Here is a 17830-nt window from a genome sequence, read left to right on the forward strand (position 1 = left end):
GCAATGCTTTCAACGCTATCTGAGTGCTGCCCCTCTTCGGTGCTCTCTAAACTGCTTTGAAAAACCCCAAAACATAAACGTGGATACAAAACCAACATAAAACCACAAAGTTTCCAAAACCACACCCCTCTTGCATGAACAGTTTCCACCCCAATCTTTTCCCCACTTAAAATCTTACCACCAGTTGTCTCTAATTTTTTCAACCAGATGTTCGGTGAAAGGGCTTAATGACAAATTAGACTGTGCAGCCTAATACTTTCTTTTCCACTGGACCAATTGACCCGACCATCACAGTTGGTTGTGCTGCAGTGGTCTCCATGCGTGTCTCTGTATCACCGGTATTTCCAACGGTTTGTTTTGGTCCTGAGCAGATTCAGCGTATTTTGACCTGAAGTATGATGATGGAGGTGTCTCACTTTGTTCCATTAATTAGTAGAGTATTACTTGGTCGGAGTTCAGGCTCAACCAGTTAGGAAGGGGCTGTTAAAATAGATCGCGCATATGATATAACGATTTTGCTTGCGTTACCTTATCCGCGCTTTACAGAGCCATGCCTAGGTACCTCTCTGCGGGTGTTCATTCTCAGAAACAGAGAACATGAGATGGGCTTGATGTAGAGTACAGATACCAGCAGACTCAGCGATACGCAGCCTTCCAGAAGTACTATTACTGTTTCACCTGATTTTGGTCAATTAGCAACTAAACGTCACATGTTTTTTTTCGGGTTTAAATTTCCTCTGTAATTCCGACCACGTAGACGAAAGGGATGAGTGAGCAAGAAACACGTGCCAGCAGCTGCAGTGACAGATGAAGAGTGAGGGCATCACGACTCCCATTTCAAACTTTATCAATAGTAAGCTTTCGTAGTCACTATTATACTATTATACTTGCGCACAGAGTAACACCCTGATTGATCAATTCTATCCAGTATATAGCTGGTTTAATTTCAAAACCGCACCTTATGATTAACTAGTGCCTCGGGGTATTTGCAGGGTTCTGTTTACTGATGGTGCTTGAGTCGGACTAGCATCAGCGGCATTGCACCGTACACCAGAACGCTGATCTGATGGAATACGGCGAGGGTCACTTCTTTACCAATCCTTGATGTGGGTCGAGCACGTCATTCCAGACAGGTAAATAGCATGTTCTCCTGTGTTGAGACATGCAGTGTCTCCCCTCTCTGTTTCGCCTTTATTTTTTCCTTTGGTGTGCTTACTCCCGCCACAACAACACAGTTTAACATGTTCGTTGGTTGTGTGTTTTTAGACACGCTATTTCCAGTCAGAACTAAGAACAAGTTGCAACACGGTTGAAGTACCATTTCCCACACGGACTCTAGTTCAAGATATTTTATTTACAAGCTTCTGGTTAGTTATATTCCCTAAGTAACCCTTTTGTCCTTCAAGTATATGAGTAGAACGTTTGCATGATTGCCCCTCACATGTGTCCTTTTGTGTTCGATTTGCTGTTCACAAATTAGGGGCATGATCTGATCTAGCCACAGACACTCGACTGGCGACTCGTGAGTGTGAGCAACACGGAGCTGGAAGTACAGCATCACAATCCAGCTTTTTGGGGTTCCACACAGTATTCTTCACTGGTGACTGACTTCTTTATGTATTATCCTTGACGTAAGCCCGGTAATAAAGGTTCTGTGGTAACCTTTGTGGTTGTAGAGTATTAAGCACTCTAAGTAGTATGTTGATAGTCTGTAATCAACTTATAATCAACGGCTAATTTAGTAGCCCTGTAGGGCATGCGGTTTACACTTACCCCTGTCCTCCTTTCTGTTACAGGTGGGAACACGCCGTCTCGATAATCGACCAGACAACAAGGGTCGAAGCAGTAGGAATCAGTAGCCTATTGTTGTGGAGGACCAGTTATTTGATTCATTTAGAAGGGTCTTTAATTCAAGACATTTGTGATCTTCTAGTTTATCATATGAAGCATTGCTAACTGTTTACAGGCAAATCAGCACCCCTGAAGAATTTCCCTTGATTTTATAGTATGAGAAGTGTGTGAGGAATGAAACATGTCGGTTTGAATGGGAATGGTGTGGTATGGTATTGAATGGATATTTGGAATTTCCTTACACTTTCAGTTAACAACTGAAACCTTCGGTTGACTGACTAGCTTCATCTATTGTAGGTTTTAAGCATGAACACCCACTGATTGGGGTTTTTGTTCCCCTTTGCATTTTTTTTTTGCCCGTCAATGTCTGTTAAACAAACCAAAGTTACAGGGTATATTGAATTACATTTTGTATAGATTTTTCATGTTTTTGATGTTCATGAATAAAATTGTATATTTTTCTATTATTCGTGTGGTCTAAGAATTGGTTTAATTTTCCTTTGTTAGCAATTTGGTCAACACACAGCATCAGCCGCAGTGTGGTTAATATTTTCTCCCCTGATTGATTGGAGAGCAGGTGTGTTCCCCCTGTAGTTCAGTAACTGCTCATCAGTACCTGTTGTTTAGATGTCATAGGAAGTACCAGTTTTGGGGGGGGGGGGGTGTCATTGGTGTAGAAGTATAATTTTATCCCCCTACCTCCTTTTTGTGTTATAAGTTCCCAGTACGGCTCCGGTGACCGTGAGTTGTGATCTTGACCACAAAGGTATCCCAGCACTGCTTAAGAATGTCCCCCTCAGCCCATTTGCAGACTGATCCATCGCCTCCTTTACTACCCAGGTAGAAGGAGTATAGGCCTTGGGTTCATCTATTTTGTAGTGACTCTAATTAGATCTCTAGTCCCAGGACAAGGATGGATTTCGGGAAGTGCAGTAGTTAGACTGATGATTATGTAACCAAGCTACTTAAGAAAGCCTTCACATTGGGAGGCTCATCCAAAGCCACAATGAATATCTCAAAGTGGGATGAACTGACACAACTAAAGAAAAGGCTCATCCGGACAGAGCTACATGGCTCAATTATGCTTGAGTACCTCAGGAAGGGCATTCTACCACAAGGATTAATAGTATGAAACAAGCCGAAACTCTTTTTAGACAGCAAAAATGTTGTACTCCATTGAAGCTATGTGGCAACGAAATGCGTACTCGATTGGATGATTCTAATCGTCGACACCGCTAACGAGATGACAGAGAAGATTCTGGTGGACCTTAAAACTCTTGAAGAAGAAATTAAAAAGCTATCACCTAGGATCTTTATAAAAAACAAATTGATAATTGATGTTAGGAATGAATTCCTTTAAGGAAGACACCTTAAAGGATCACGTGAGAAGACCGAACAAAGACCTTCTAAACTTCACACATGAAAAAGCGTTATATCAAACACAGGAAGATTTCAAACCTGATGACCCACAGAATTCAGTTGCTTTGAACAAGAAAAAGATAGTTCCGGTCAGAGATATATCCTTCGGTTCGTGCGACAGAAGCAACTATGGAGATGCAGGGTCCAGTAGGGGTGGCTAAAATCAGGACCATGGTGGTAAGGGGAACAACAACCGTGGGAGAAATAATGGAAACAGGGGCAATCGTGGCATCATCTTTTCTCCTCTGTTTGATTAAAGAGTGGGTGTGTTCCCCCTGTAGTTCAGTAACTGCTCACCAGTACCTGTTGTTTAGATTTCATAGGCAGTACCTATTTCGTGGGGGTGGGGTGAAATTGGTGTAGCAGTATAATTTTATCCCCCTACCTCCTTTTTGTGTTATAGGTCTCTAATCTTTCAAAACTAGGTATAATATGTACATTGCGAATGAGAATACAAAATCACAGGTCTGTCATGTTCTACTATTGTCTGCCTTGCACCCTTTACTACATGTGGGGATACAATCCTTGCTCGCTACAGCAGAACCTCCCATGTTTCTAAAGCAGTGCTGTGCATCCCTCCTTTAGTGAGCGATGTGTACACTCCACTTACCAATTTTTAATGTGACATCCCAGCTCCTCGCTACAGGAGGCCTCTTCACTTTCACTTTCTACTATAAGGAAAAAAGAAAAACTTCACCAAAAGAAATGATGTCACTCACACCAGCATTCACTCTACTTCTGCATTTATATTACGTTTCCCCCTAATTCTCGTATTAATACATTAATTAAACTGACTCGCTGCGGTCAACCGAGGCCTCCCGGACTGCCTCTCTCCTCAATAGCCTGTACTAGAGGGGTGACCCTGAGCCTGCAGTGACCAGGCAGCCCTGTCTGGTTTAACACTGGCACCTGCTACCTTCCTCGTGGAAGTTACACAATCCTCTGTTCCCCCCAGGGTGGCCTTGCTTGTCCCCAAAGTGCGGCAGAGGAGCCCACAGTTTTCCGGAACAACCTGGATTCTCCATAATGGCCACCAAAATGTAAGGCAGATACCTTTTCTACCAATAAAACTAATCTAAAGAGCCAACAAATGTGACACACGAGATATGAGAAAAACAAAAATGTATTGTAACTGCCAGGGTAGGGAACTACCTAACAGACATTCAAAATAGTCAAAATGGCAGGTTATATCGCAATTACAGAAAGGAAAAAGACAACAATTGTTGCAAACTTCATCACTATTCCTTGGCTTGTGTGATTGACAATATGGGTACTTCTATATATTTTGTACATTCATTGGCCTATTCTAACCACGTTGTAAAGTGACATGCTCGCTCGGTTAGCTAATTTACAGTGAAGTAATTTCTCTTCTCATGCCCTGCAATTGGACAGAAGCATTAGACACATGTATCACACAGAAATTATTTTACCATTGGTTGCTCCAGGAGGGGTAGACGTGTAGTGAATGATTACAGACAGTTTGACCAATTAACTTTGTGAGATGTGACAGTGTGACACATAAAATATAACTCTTTAAACAATTTCCTATTTTCCTCAGTGATTGGAACCATCAAACTGCTCCCACAATTGCGAACTGCATAAAATCAGTTCATTTTGCAACTCCATTGTTGGAAGAATTACCTGCATATCCTTCCTGTTTCCATTAGCTCATCTGATCTGCCTCTGACCTTACGTGCTGGGTGGTGCAAATGTCCATTATCTATCTATCTATCTATCTATCCATCTATCTATCTATCTATCTATCTATCTATCTATCTATCTATCTATCTATCTATCTATCTATTTAAAAGTGAACATTTGTGGGTTTGTGGCTTCGCGTATGCTCCCTATACAATTCCACACCGTTTCACCAATCTACACCACATTTTGTACAGTGACCTGTTGGGACCCTCTGGACATTACTGTCTATATGACATCTGGAAACCCTACCCCTTCCCCCGGATTTCAGCAAAAGTGCAAATGGTGGTGTGTGTTTGTGGGTTTGTGGCTTCGCGTATGTTCCTTATAAAATTCTACACCATTTCACCAATCTGCACCAGCATTTGCACAGTCACCTGTTACGACCCTCTGGACATTGCTGGCCACATGACATTTGGACACCCCACCCCTTTCCCCAGATTTCAGCAAATGTCTCTGTGTTTGTGGGTTTGTGGCTTCACTTAGGTTCCCTGTACAATTCTACACTGTTTCACCAATCTGGACCACATTTTGCACAACCGCCTGTTTGGACCCTCCAGACATTACTGGCTACATGATGGCAGGACACCCCATACCTTTCCCTGGATTTCAGCAAAAGTGAAAATGTAGGTGTGGGTTTGTGGCTTCGTGTACGTTCCCTATACAATACCACACTGTTTCACCAATCTGCACCAAATATTACACAGTCACTTGTTAGGACCCTCCAGTCATTACTGGATACATGACATTTGGACACCCCACCCCTTTCCCCCCGATTTCAACAAAAGTCAGAATTTGTTTGTGGGTTTGTGGCTTGGCGAAGCATTGTTCCTTATACAATTGCATCCCGTTACTGCAATCTGCACCAAATTTTGCACAGTTACCTGTACCTGTGAGGGAATGAAAGCCTGGGCAATGCCGAGTATTTTGGTTAGTATGTATATAAAAGTGTTTGAAGATTATACATTATCACGAGATTGACAGTATTCGCTATTAAATTAATGTGATGTGAATTAGGTGTATTCAATTACACTGATTACTGAATCTCATGTGGTTCTAGTGCAGTGGCAGTGGTACTGATGTGAAGTATGGCTTCATGAAGGGTCCCTTTTACTTCTGTATTCTCACAATGTGAGTTAGATGTAAGCCTCTATATTGGTTTCTAATTCTGATTAGGGCTACTTTGTGTGTTATGGTGCTTTGTATAACTGATTCCTTGACCCAGAGAATTCTACAAGTGCAATTTACCCTGCAGGGGGCAGTGTTATGATATAAATGTTCTAGCTCTGCTTCCATCCTTCTTCATATTTTGTTACTCGACTCCTGCCAGCTTATGACCTCCATTAAGTTTCATTTTGACTGTTCAGCCTAGTGACATAAATTGTTATAACTCTCTTAACATTGTTGTGGGAACTCTGTAAACCTAAGGCATCCTGGATAATCAGTGTACAGTGTCTTGTCCTTAAACTATGGGGTCTAGTATTTTTTCTTGTTGCTCTTGTGTGACTTCACTACCACACACTAAACCCTCAGAAAGCTTTTGTGACCAATCATTGTACTGCAATCAACCTTTGACTGTGTGAATTGTTGCAACTTGAAATGTGTGTGTGTGCCTTTCTGTGAGAGACTGGCTGTTGTTCTGTGCTGAGGGGTGATGGGGAGGTGTTTGTGCTTTGAGAGAAGCTTACTAGATTGTGTGTCCTACGTATATTGTATTCAGCCAATGTAAAATAATGGCTATCGTTTATTCATCACTATAAACACTTGTACTATTTTACTCTACTGATCTTAGATGCTGCTGGGTTAGGTTAAGAGTACATATATGCTTGTCTATGAGAAGTCTGCTATAATCTGACTAAAGTGTAGTTAGTGGGGCCTTTTTGGTCATTTGTGGGAAACCCTTCATTACACAGGACCGCTCTTTGGTTTGCTCCATGATGTTTCATAGGATCTTTTATTTCTGTGCATGTATATGGATGCTGAATCTATTCACCCATATTTTAATATTCCCCATCAGGTCCAAGAGCTAGCGACATCCCCAAAGAGACCCGCCTCATTGGCTATTGAGGCGAGAAACAGGGGCAAGCAGAGACATCCTTTTTCAGTTTCCACTAATTAGAGGTAATGAAAACTGAAATGGGACTAGAGAAATCCTATTTCATCGTTACCTGCCTTGCACAGGCAAATAACCTATGTAGAGTTAAAGCCAATACATCAATGTAAAGCAAATGACCTGCATACTGGAGGCAGGCTAGTAAAGGAGCTATCAAAATCAGTATTGTAACATTTCACATTGTAATAATCCCATGGAAATGCATACACTCTATTAGAAAGAAGCAACATTTTATCAATAGGTAAGGTTTCTGTGTGAAATAAAGCAGTAGTAAAACACACTGCTGAAAGTAAAAACGTCCATTTGTATTTCACAGACCACAAGCATTTGGATTTTTGCACTTGTAATACCCGTCTCTAATGGTACACGTTGATAAAACCTGAAATGCATAAAGACTGAGGAAGGCCAGTTGGTTTCATTGAGGTCCCTGAAACAGGTACAGTAACCCACTAAGTTATTTTAGAAGGGAATTAGGGTTCAAATGAGATGAGGAGGATAGGGCCTGATGGGTATTCAAAGGCACCATTGTGACATTGCGGAGTGGCAAGTACTCTTGTCTTGAAATGAGGGAAGAAGCAGCTATTTGGCTTTGGTTTTGCAACACATAAAAACGAATTGGATTTGTTTGAGTGCCTTCGTGGCCAGGACCTTTTTTCGATTCTATGCAGTGTCCCCAGGTCTTCTCTGTTTCTCTTATGTTAGAAGAGTGGAAACCTGCTTTATATGTGCTGTTTGTGATGAGGGCAGACGTGGGCAAGCTTGCCAGGCCGGTGAAAGGAATTTTGACACCGTAGGCAAAGTGTCAGATTGGTCCCCCCCACTCTAGGTCCTAACTCTTCCCAACCAATAGTCCCCATTTTCTTAACATTTTGCGGGTGTCAGCACTTGGAACATGATAACCTGGTTGAAATACTTGTAGCAAAGTTGGTCAGTGAGCGCGATCCCTTCAAGAAACCTCCCCTACCCAAGATCTATTTGAAGTCCCTTTCAACCCCCCACCATCAAAGAATACACATAAGAGCGCATGCTACATTCCTTCTAGCCCTGCTGGGACACACACCCTCTGAACGGCACAAACATTGGCGTCCATGTATCCTGTCACACTTTATCAAGGCTTGGCTCTTCACACAATCGGGTCCCAACCAACCTGCGTTTGACCTGCGGCCACAGGTGCAGCACCAAGAGGCCGCCTGCCAGGGGAAGCTGGCACTTTAAAAACCTGCATAATACAACCTTTCATAACATCATTGTCATATTCTTAGTACTGCAGATGCAGTGCCATGCTGATGGAGGACTTTGTATTTGGCGATTAGTGGTAAATACTGCCCTGGGGCTGTGGTATTGTACCTACACATACAATGCTGCTCATACTACCAAAACCCACAGGGCATCCCATAAAACGTATAAAATGTGTGTCGTTCAAATTCTGTGGACATCGTAGGCAACCCATGAGATTGAATACCCGTCCCATCTCCTGGTCATCTCTCAACATTGCTAATCAAAGCACGGCAGCCTTTTCCAATCTTGAAGGAATTCCACAGTACTCACACACATGGCTCCATTAACTGCTTCAGTAAGGCTATAATATGAAGCCAACCCCTCTGCTAACCCTGCACATTCCACAAATGGCATGCTGCTACACCAGCCAATGCTCTGCGGTAGCTCTACATGGAGCACATGAATCAATGCCTTACATCCCAGTACATATCACTCACACAGATGAATGGCTTGCTGCTGGTCTATGCTTAACAGGCATGAATGCATTTCCCACTGTCAGTTCCCAGATGCTGCCCTTGAACATATCACACACAAGGCCAGCAAGTGTTCCCGAAATTATTAAATCTGAATGCATGGCCAGTTAATGCCCCAATACGTATCACACACAAATTGATGCGCATACAAGCACTGATACCATGCTGCTGATCCACTGTGAATCTAGGTTCCATTGCCCTGCTGCTGGCCTGACTACATGCTTCAATACATACCCTGCTGCCCCCTGTCATGTCAACTTGTATTCCCCAAGTACGCCGGATTGCTTTTCTGTACACCAACCCCGCTGTTGTGCGTTTCACTCCACGTATCCCAACTATTTTCTGATCAAATCACACCCACTCTCCTCCCACCCACCTCTCGCTTTTCCCCAAACTTCAGGATACCAACAGACCGGCATTTTGGCAAGCAGCCCAGAACCCCTGTGAAACACCAAGTGGAGAAACGTTCTCCTGCACTGTCACATTTATTTTTAAACATCAAGACATGAACACATTTGAATTGTTGTCGCCACTCCATCCCTGCAAAATCCAGACGCGTGTCTGTCATAATAATGAATGGAGACAGAGCGTGAAAATAACAACAGTGCGCTATATGGAACATGGCAGAAAGCATGATATTAGCTGTAAATCGTACCTGTTCGGAACAGAAGACTAACATTTCAATTGGAACTTCGTAATACTCAGAGTATCACAAATCCTTCTGTCGTGATACACAAGGCTCCCGCTAGTATGCAGCACGGCAAGCCACGACAGATGGTGAAGTCACCAGGAGACCGTCCACTCGTCCATAGGTTGGAGAAGAAAGAACATTTGCATGAGTGAGCATCAGTCACGAGGGCATTGGGCACGTGAAGTGCCAATGCGCAGGTCCTGCCTGAGGCCCTGCGTATGGCACAGCGTACCACGCCCACACTCTCACACCCGAGTCCAACCCGAACCTCACGGTGCAGTGCCTGCTCAGCGGGCCCTGCTGAGCTGCCTGCTGCTACTGAAGTCCTGCAGAGATATCATGTAGCTCAGAGTGCTGCCTGCTTCACAAGAGAAAGAGAATAAATTATAATAAATATTATACAGAAAATCATGCATTTGCCGCTCTAACATTTTCACATTATAGGAAACCACCAAACCTTGCGTAGTGGTACCACCGGCCCTGAGCTTGCGTCTACAAGTGTGTAATACAATAAAGAGCAAGATGATACGTGTTGTTTACTTGCCTCCAACCCCCTCACACAAAAACTCTATAAGGTTTTCCAGCATCGCTAGTCCTGAAAAAATGGACCGTCTGCTATAACTGATTTACACAAATGTATAACAAGTTTATTATTCAAATAATTTAAACTGAATTTAAACAAAAAATTTGCGTCTACAAGGCCAGCTGTGAACTGTGAAATGATGTGAGAGTGGGTGTCGTCCATGCCAAGGCCTCAAATGTATTAAGTGAACGACTCTGGGCGATATGGCCTTGACAGGAACAAGCAATGGTGGCTTCCCTTTATTATTGAGTGTAGTACCCATTTTTTGCTGAATATTTCTTGCTGCATTTCTTGCAACTTTTTTTAACACAAGCCTCTAGGTGATAAATTCGGGTAAGGTATATAGAAAGAGGCCGTGGGGGGTGGAAGTGAGGGTGCAAGAGGTTGCTCCAGTTTTTTGCAGCTGAAAAAAGAGAAAACATCGGCAAAATAATGTTTGGCAAAATGCCATCTGGCAAAAATAAAATTGCAAAAATAAATGGAGGAATATGTATAGATCTATGCAGGGAATGTGGGCTTGTACTAACAAGTACAGCCCACATTGTGTGCATTTCTTTTGGATAGTGCCCCCACCGTGGTTGCTGATATAACATCCTGAATGTGGAGGACTGCAGAGTCAGCTGTTGTAACAGCGTAAGTAGAAATAATTGTTTTCCGTAACTGTTGTCTTCCCAGACAATGTAAAAGCCATGGTACATTTTCAGAAACACAGTCTCGACCCACCTTTGCTGAATTCGTCTAAGTGTCTGAATGTTGTAATTACTATATGTGCCGTATTACCCTGGCAGTTAGAAGGTACAGCTGTATGACTACACGGATACCAACCTTGGATAAAAGAACAGATGCAAAATGTATAGGTAGTGGCACTGACACAGATGCAACTACGAGGACAGGAGCACAACTGAATATAATCTATTTATATAATAACAAAGTAATCACTTTTAAAAAATAGTTAAATTTCATTCAACCCTTTTCTGGTGCAATTGGGTAAAGCTCCCCCCCGAGCCCCCGATCACATGCGACCTGAAAACATGCAAAACTTCAAAGGTTTCCTGTTGTCTCAGGAGGATAGCTCAGTGGCAACATGCTCGCCTTGGAAGCAAGACAACACGGTGCAAAACAGGTTCGATCCCTGGGTCCATGCTTAGAAACCTCTGGGTATTAAATGCGTTATAAATAACCTATCATATCATATCAAGGTACCCCAAAATGCACTCTACAAGGAAGTATCCCAAACTCAATCAATATGTTTCATACAGCCTTGTTGCATTAAAGAAAAAATACAATTTAATTCTGCCAATCAAATACAAAAGATGTTGAGATAACAAAGTAAACCCAATTGATTTCTGTATTGATTAATGCTTGATCAATAACAGTTTTGTTTGACAGAATATATTGATTGAGTTTGGTATACGTCTATATAGAGTGCTTTTGTGGGTACCTGTTGGTAACAACAGGCAACTTTTACTGACACAGATGCTTTCATATGTGCCTGTTCCAAATCAGATTGATGTTTAGGAAAAGAGAAAAGCTTAGAGTGGCGATGGGCACCCGTCCATACACATAAGCCAAATGTTAAATGTGGGCCTATGGAGGAGGCCTCTTCAGGCGAATATTGATGGAGGGCCAAAGCGAGTGCTGAGTTAGATCATCTCAGTACACGTGTGAAGATCAGCACAAGGTAGGCTATTTGAGGAGTAGATTGGACAGTGTTGCAGCAGGAACTAGCCCTTGCAGATGGATTCTGTCTCATGTAGATACAGCTTTGGCCATGGTTGGCACAGAGGCCCAGTACATTTTAGCCTTAAGAGTTTCAATGTGTTTTTCCATTAAAATATCAAAGATAGTGCAAGATGCAGCTTAAGTGGAAATTCTGGGGGCAGTTCTGAGAAGGGATTATTTACTCGGTTTCATAAAGCTGTGGCTATTCAGCCATTCTTCCTCTAACCCTCACTGTGTATGTTTTCCTCCATACATTATGATCTTGTCTGTAAGTCTGTGTGGGTGACTGAAGAGAATGACTTTCAGTTCATCAGACCGTCTTAAAGAAGAAATAAGTATTGGTGTGAACATTTGTTACATGATTGGGACACTGATGTGATGAATTCAATGACTCTGGAAACGCCAATATTATGCATAATGCCTACATGGCACTAATACTAACTATTACATTCTCCAGTATGACTGTCACACAATGGTGTTACCTAACATTATATTTGAATACCTTAGACACTGATGTCAGATTGACCAAACACTCCAATACCTACTCAGGCTGGTATATGAAGAATGCAAATATAGTTAATAATTACATTGATCAAAGTATTTACCTGTCTAATCTATTGAGCATACCCGTTTAATACTCTTAACTGATAGTATGAAAAATGTATATACCTCTGTAATATGGATTGATTTTCCTTCAATGTTGGTTTAGATGTTCATAAGTCACATCACAATCAGATGTTATTACACATTTGTGGAAACTTTACAGGTATTGAAAGATATCTAAGGTAATGAGGATACTCCATATATTTTAAGGTCTAAACTCTATAATGGTAAATGGTTCTAGTAAAAGCTATTATTTATAGCCAAACCCATCGGATTAGCAGATAATTAGCTGAATAACTGTGGAAACTAGATGATCGTGTTCAGTCTAATTTCTGATAAAACACTCCCACACTACAATCTCTACAGACCTTGCACTTCAGCTGTTGCTGCTGCAAATCCTTTCTCCAATAATGCCTTGTTTGTAGAGCTTCCTGTGCAGGAATCTGGCCACTTAATCAGACTGGGAAAATAGCCCAGGGGCAACGCCTTGTTCTCGGAAGCAGGGCAACGTGTTGTTCTTGGAAGCAAGTTAACACAGAGCAACACAGTTTCAAATCCCGGTGCCGCACTTAGAGATTGCTCTTCAGTATTAAGCGAGATATAAGAAATAGGAATTAATTAATTGTAGATATGGGAAGCCCCTCCAACTGAGGACTATAGCTGAGAGAATACTGGTTTCTTAAACACAGCATTAAAATTAACATCATCAACTAAGGTGCGATGTGTTGTTTCATGAATTGCATGTTGGCTTCATATTCATGTAATTCTTTGTCTCTTCAGTGCTTTTAAATGATAATATTGATCATATTTTTCCCCAAGTGGTGTGTGCCCAAGGCTTACAAGCAAAAGACAAAACTGGTTCCAGTGATCCATATGTTACCGTACAAGTTGGAAAAACGAAAAGAAGAACGAAAACAATTTTTGGAAATCTGAATCCAGTATGGGATGAAAAATTTAATTTGTAAGTAAAGTAGATTTTCAAATCAACTTTTGATCATCATATTGGTATATAGTTAAATTAAATGTAATGTTTAAAGTGTTGAAGCCTAAGCATGTTTTGGGATGATGTCTAATGTCTTATGCAAGAGTTAGGGGGCTAAGCATAAAACGGGACCAGCAAACACTGTCTGCTCTGCGATGCTGGCCTTGAAGTGGTTGGTGTAAGGGCGATTCCCCCAGAGTCCCTCTCCCCTCCCTAACCTGCTCAGCAGGGGCAGACCAACACCCATAGTGGGAGAATCGCAAAGGGAAAATTAGTTATATCTAAAGTTGTCCTTTGAAGGTAACCACAGACCACACAGTAATTAGTGGAAGAGCAGACTCCTCCAAAACTTAGCCAGCCTGGGGAACCTGTGGTCTTTCTCACACACCCTCCCATAGGGAAAGACCAGCAGGAGCCTTGCAAACTGAATCATCTGAGAGCCGCAAGCAGCATATGGGCACAAGGTGGACACACAAATGAGAAACTGCAGGAAAGCCGCTTTTGGGTCAGGCAACCCTCTTCTTTGAACCACCTGATCCTAGAGTGACAGTGACTAATTGCAATGTTTCAGCCATTAAGCGGAAACAAAAAATATTGATTTGGAGAAGACATTCAAGACACAGCAGGGGCTTCTGAAACTATAAGGGAGGACACCTGGAAGGAGACAGAGTAACCCACATACACTAATTGCAAACAACCTAACACTATCCCCTTGGCAGAACCACTAATGACTCTGACGCTGCCTTGCGTGACCACAAGTGCCATTCAGGGGACTACAAGCTCCACTGGGGGAGGGATGGATCCATTATTCTTATGGAACACATTTCAGTTTAGATTTTTTTTTAAAAGCATATGCAGGAAACACAAATAACGTTGAATTCACTGAGATTTGTGTCCAGCAAATTGATAAACAATAGATCTAGAAGGTAGATAACTGAATGGAATTGTGAACTGATAGTATTCAACATGTCTATTGATTTCAATTATTGTTTTTACATGTGATTTTGCATCATATTTGTTTATATTGACTCTTTTAAACTCACAGTATTAGTGCTGTTATCGCTTTTGTACATGTTCATTGTTAATGTATACTTCCAAGAATGGTGATTGAACTGGGAATTATGCAATCTGATTCCAAATAAATAGGTCATTCTTTTATGTGCCTTTTTGATAAAAGTAACACATTGATTGAGATTTAAACATGAAAGCAAGAGTAATCCATCAGAAAGCAATAATGAACAATCCCTATTAGATTAGGTCATTGTTAAAATTGCCTTAAATTAAATAATGTATTAATCTCTATATTCAACAGGATTATTAATGTAGTTGAAAACTAATAATAACTAGATTCATTGCCAACCAGCACCATTTTCCTTTTTTTCTTATCTTTACTTTATCCGTAGTTCTGGTTTGATGTATGGATTGCCTACATTTATGCAATAATACAATCGACAGAGCCACCAATGACTCTGTTGCAGTCTTGTGAAAAACTCTATAGCCAAGTAGGCCGCAAATAAGTAATTATGAAATTCTGTGTATGTGAGCGAGAAGTATGAGGGACAGTTTGGAATCATAGGTAGCACACGAGCTACAACAGGAGTGTGAAGAGGGTGTATGAGGGGAAGAGAATATGACATACTGGAGAAGAATGGAGAGACAAGAGAAGGACAGTTATAACAGGAGGGTAGGGAAAAAGAGAAGAACCAATGTCCTTCCCACAACCTCTTTTTGCAACATGGCCTAAATCCTGGTCTAAGCCAGAGCACATGGAAGTAGAAAGATTGAACATTTCACAGGGCCAGAATACCAGACCACAGCCAAAAGAATGATAACATCCTGTGAATCTTCCCAGAATGTGGGGTTGAAAAAGCTTTCAACAACTATGCACAGAGCGCAGGCCCCAGGAGTGATAGGATGTTTGTGAAGGCACTTAAAAGCACACCTGCAAGGGACTCTACGAACACATTTGCAACGTGACAGTCTTGTCTTTTGACGTTGCTAGATTAGGGACATTTTGATTCAGAGAAGTGTGTCCTATTTAGATTAGGGGTGTCCTTGTACTATTCCCTTGTGCCCTTCAAGTTCACTTGCACTTTTGTGTTCATAAACATCTGTGCGTCATTTTAGTATCCTCCCAAAGGTTCCTTTAGGAATTCTCCCCACCATGAGCTTTGATAATAAAATAAAACAAAACAAAACAAAACATAAAAGAGACCCTCTTTACCTCAAGTTTCCTATTGATCTATTTGTCACTGTGACAGGATCCATTCTATGTTTGCTTCATGGACTTTTTTAGTTTTTGACGTCAGCACCGTTTTTGTGCTGTCAAATGTGTCACTTTTTTACCACCTTCAGTGGAATCTACTCTTCAAGCTGGAGAGGTAGCTACTATTACAAGCCCATTTGTACGAGTCAAAATTCCTCGAGAACCTCAATGAGCGCATCCCTAAAAGTTGTAATTGAACAGGTGGTTTGTTGGCCGATATTAATGATGGAATGATGTTGTGTCTAGTCACAATATAATTCAAACTGCCTAGCAGAAATCAATGACGGATTTTATTCAACTTTATCGGATCTTTAAATGTCAACCCTTAACATGCCTGATGTGTATTTCTTTTTAGAGTTAGTAATCCTTTTGCACCCTATATTTTTTTCTTTAAGGGGCCCCATTCATATTTTGAGGAATATATTGTGATGATTACAATAGTTTCTCGTTGCACAAAAAATGGAATTGGCAACATGTGCTGCTCCTGTTGCAATGGATGAGGGTGGCATAATCGTCTGGCATAGGCATTTCTGTGTAATCTCATTTAATAGTTATCGATGATGAACGTGGTATGGATCATTTTTTGTTTTGTTTTATTTATTTGCACTTATTTCAGTGCACAAAGCCCTGAGGCAGGCATCTAGGCACTAGTTACAGAAAGGCCATGATGCATGGGTGAAGTGCAATAATACACATAAGGTTGCAAATATAATTTGCGAGAATACACATACTGGAAAAGCCTGCCCTCAGATGTAGGGGCCTACATAAGGGAGCATAAGAGACAAAATAGGTATGATTACACAGATTGGAAAGCCTCACCTCAATGTGCGGTGGCCGACGCCAGGCATGCGGGTGAGAACATAGACAATGTGAGACAGCGCACGTGCTGGCTGAGGCCAACCGGTGGTAGCACATAGGTTGACAGGAGCAAAACACACCAGAGTTGTTAGAACAATCAAGGCCTGCTTATAGGCACAAAGCCCCAAATTGCCAGGTTGCAAGAGTCAAACACAAGTTGTTGGTAGGCTAAGTGCAAAACGTAGGAGGTTGCCGTACACCGCAGGGGTGCAGAATCATTTGCGGTTGCGAGAAGGTGCGATGAAAAACACGGCCTGAGGACAGGGACAGCAGAGGCCAAGGGGAAAGCATACCGCAAAGCCAGCTATGGGGGACAGGTCGGAGATTTAAGGAAATAGGGGGGAAGCTGGAGCACAATTGCTGGCATCCATGATGCACAAAGGGCAAATAGGGCCAGATGAACAGGGAGGATGCCGGGAAGGTGGTACAGTGTGCAATGGGATGAGGGGGATGGGATCAGACTGGTATAGAGTGCACCCGGCAGCATCTCCTAACTGGAAAATGTCAGTGAGAATTGCAGCCATTCACGATTTAGGACAGCGAAGACCACGTATGTCCGAGAGTGGTTGGAGACAAGGAGAGCAGCAGCAGGGGGCCATCAGCGCCCAGACAGGCCAAGCTGGGGTACTCCGATGCTGTTGTAGAGGGCCCTTGTGAGAGGCCGGCTTCACCTGAATACATGGCTATTTCCTTCACTGTGCCTTATCATTGGCTATTTCCTCAATAGTGAATTCTCCAGGTTAAGACACTTGAAGGAAAAAACGCATATAATTCAAATCACCTGAACATCTCCAGGTTAGTAATGGAAACTGAAACGGCAGGTTTGTGAACCTTGATGTTGGTGATACTCATTTTATTTAGAAAAAACAACGGCACACCAACTCTGTTTTGAAAGTTATCCATTGTGCACCCTTTTTATTATAGATACAATAGCGTGCCCAATAATAAAAAGGTTAAACTGCTAAAACTGAATATTTAGTGCCCTTGTTATCTCCAATTGCATTTAGACAATTGTGTTGGGAAATTGTTAGTAAAGGATTCTGAAGGCACTATAAAACTCAAACAGCAACAACCTTTAATAAACTTGTCTGCAGATTTTTTGTGCTTTTCAAGTTTCACCAGTTAATCCTGATTTTGCTTTAGTGTGAATGTTTTTTGATTTGGTGAGTGGTCATCCACTCCAATGTGTACCCTGTGAATGGTATATTGGCACTGGGATTCTGCCACCCTGCCCATATGGTCTAGCATCATTCTTGTGAAAAGTATTTTTAAGGCATTCTTTATGAGATGTTT

At 41.9% G+C, this 17830-nt stretch overlaps 1 protein-coding gene across 1 annotated transcript in view; it reads left to right on the forward strand.

The window, feature by feature from the left end:
• The window catches only part of UNC13C (unc-13 homolog C), a 1404640-nt gene that overhangs the window by 479268 nt on the left and 907542 nt on the right, over positions 1 to 17830 (forward strand). Inside the window, exon 10 of the mRNA XM_069624856.1 lies at positions 13251 to 13392. Within this exon, the coding sequence (XP_069480957.1) occupies positions 13251 to 13392 (142 nt within the window). The remainder of the gene's footprint in view (positions 1 to 13250; positions 13393 to 17830) is intronic.

Source organism: Ambystoma mexicanum, chromosome 11 (genome assembly GCF_040938575.1).
Source record: "Ambystoma mexicanum isolate Mex_15411 chromosome 11, UKY_AmexF1_1, whole genome shotgun sequence".
Lineage (NCBI taxonomy): Eukaryota > Metazoa > Chordata > Amphibia > Caudata > Ambystomatidae > Ambystoma > Ambystoma mexicanum.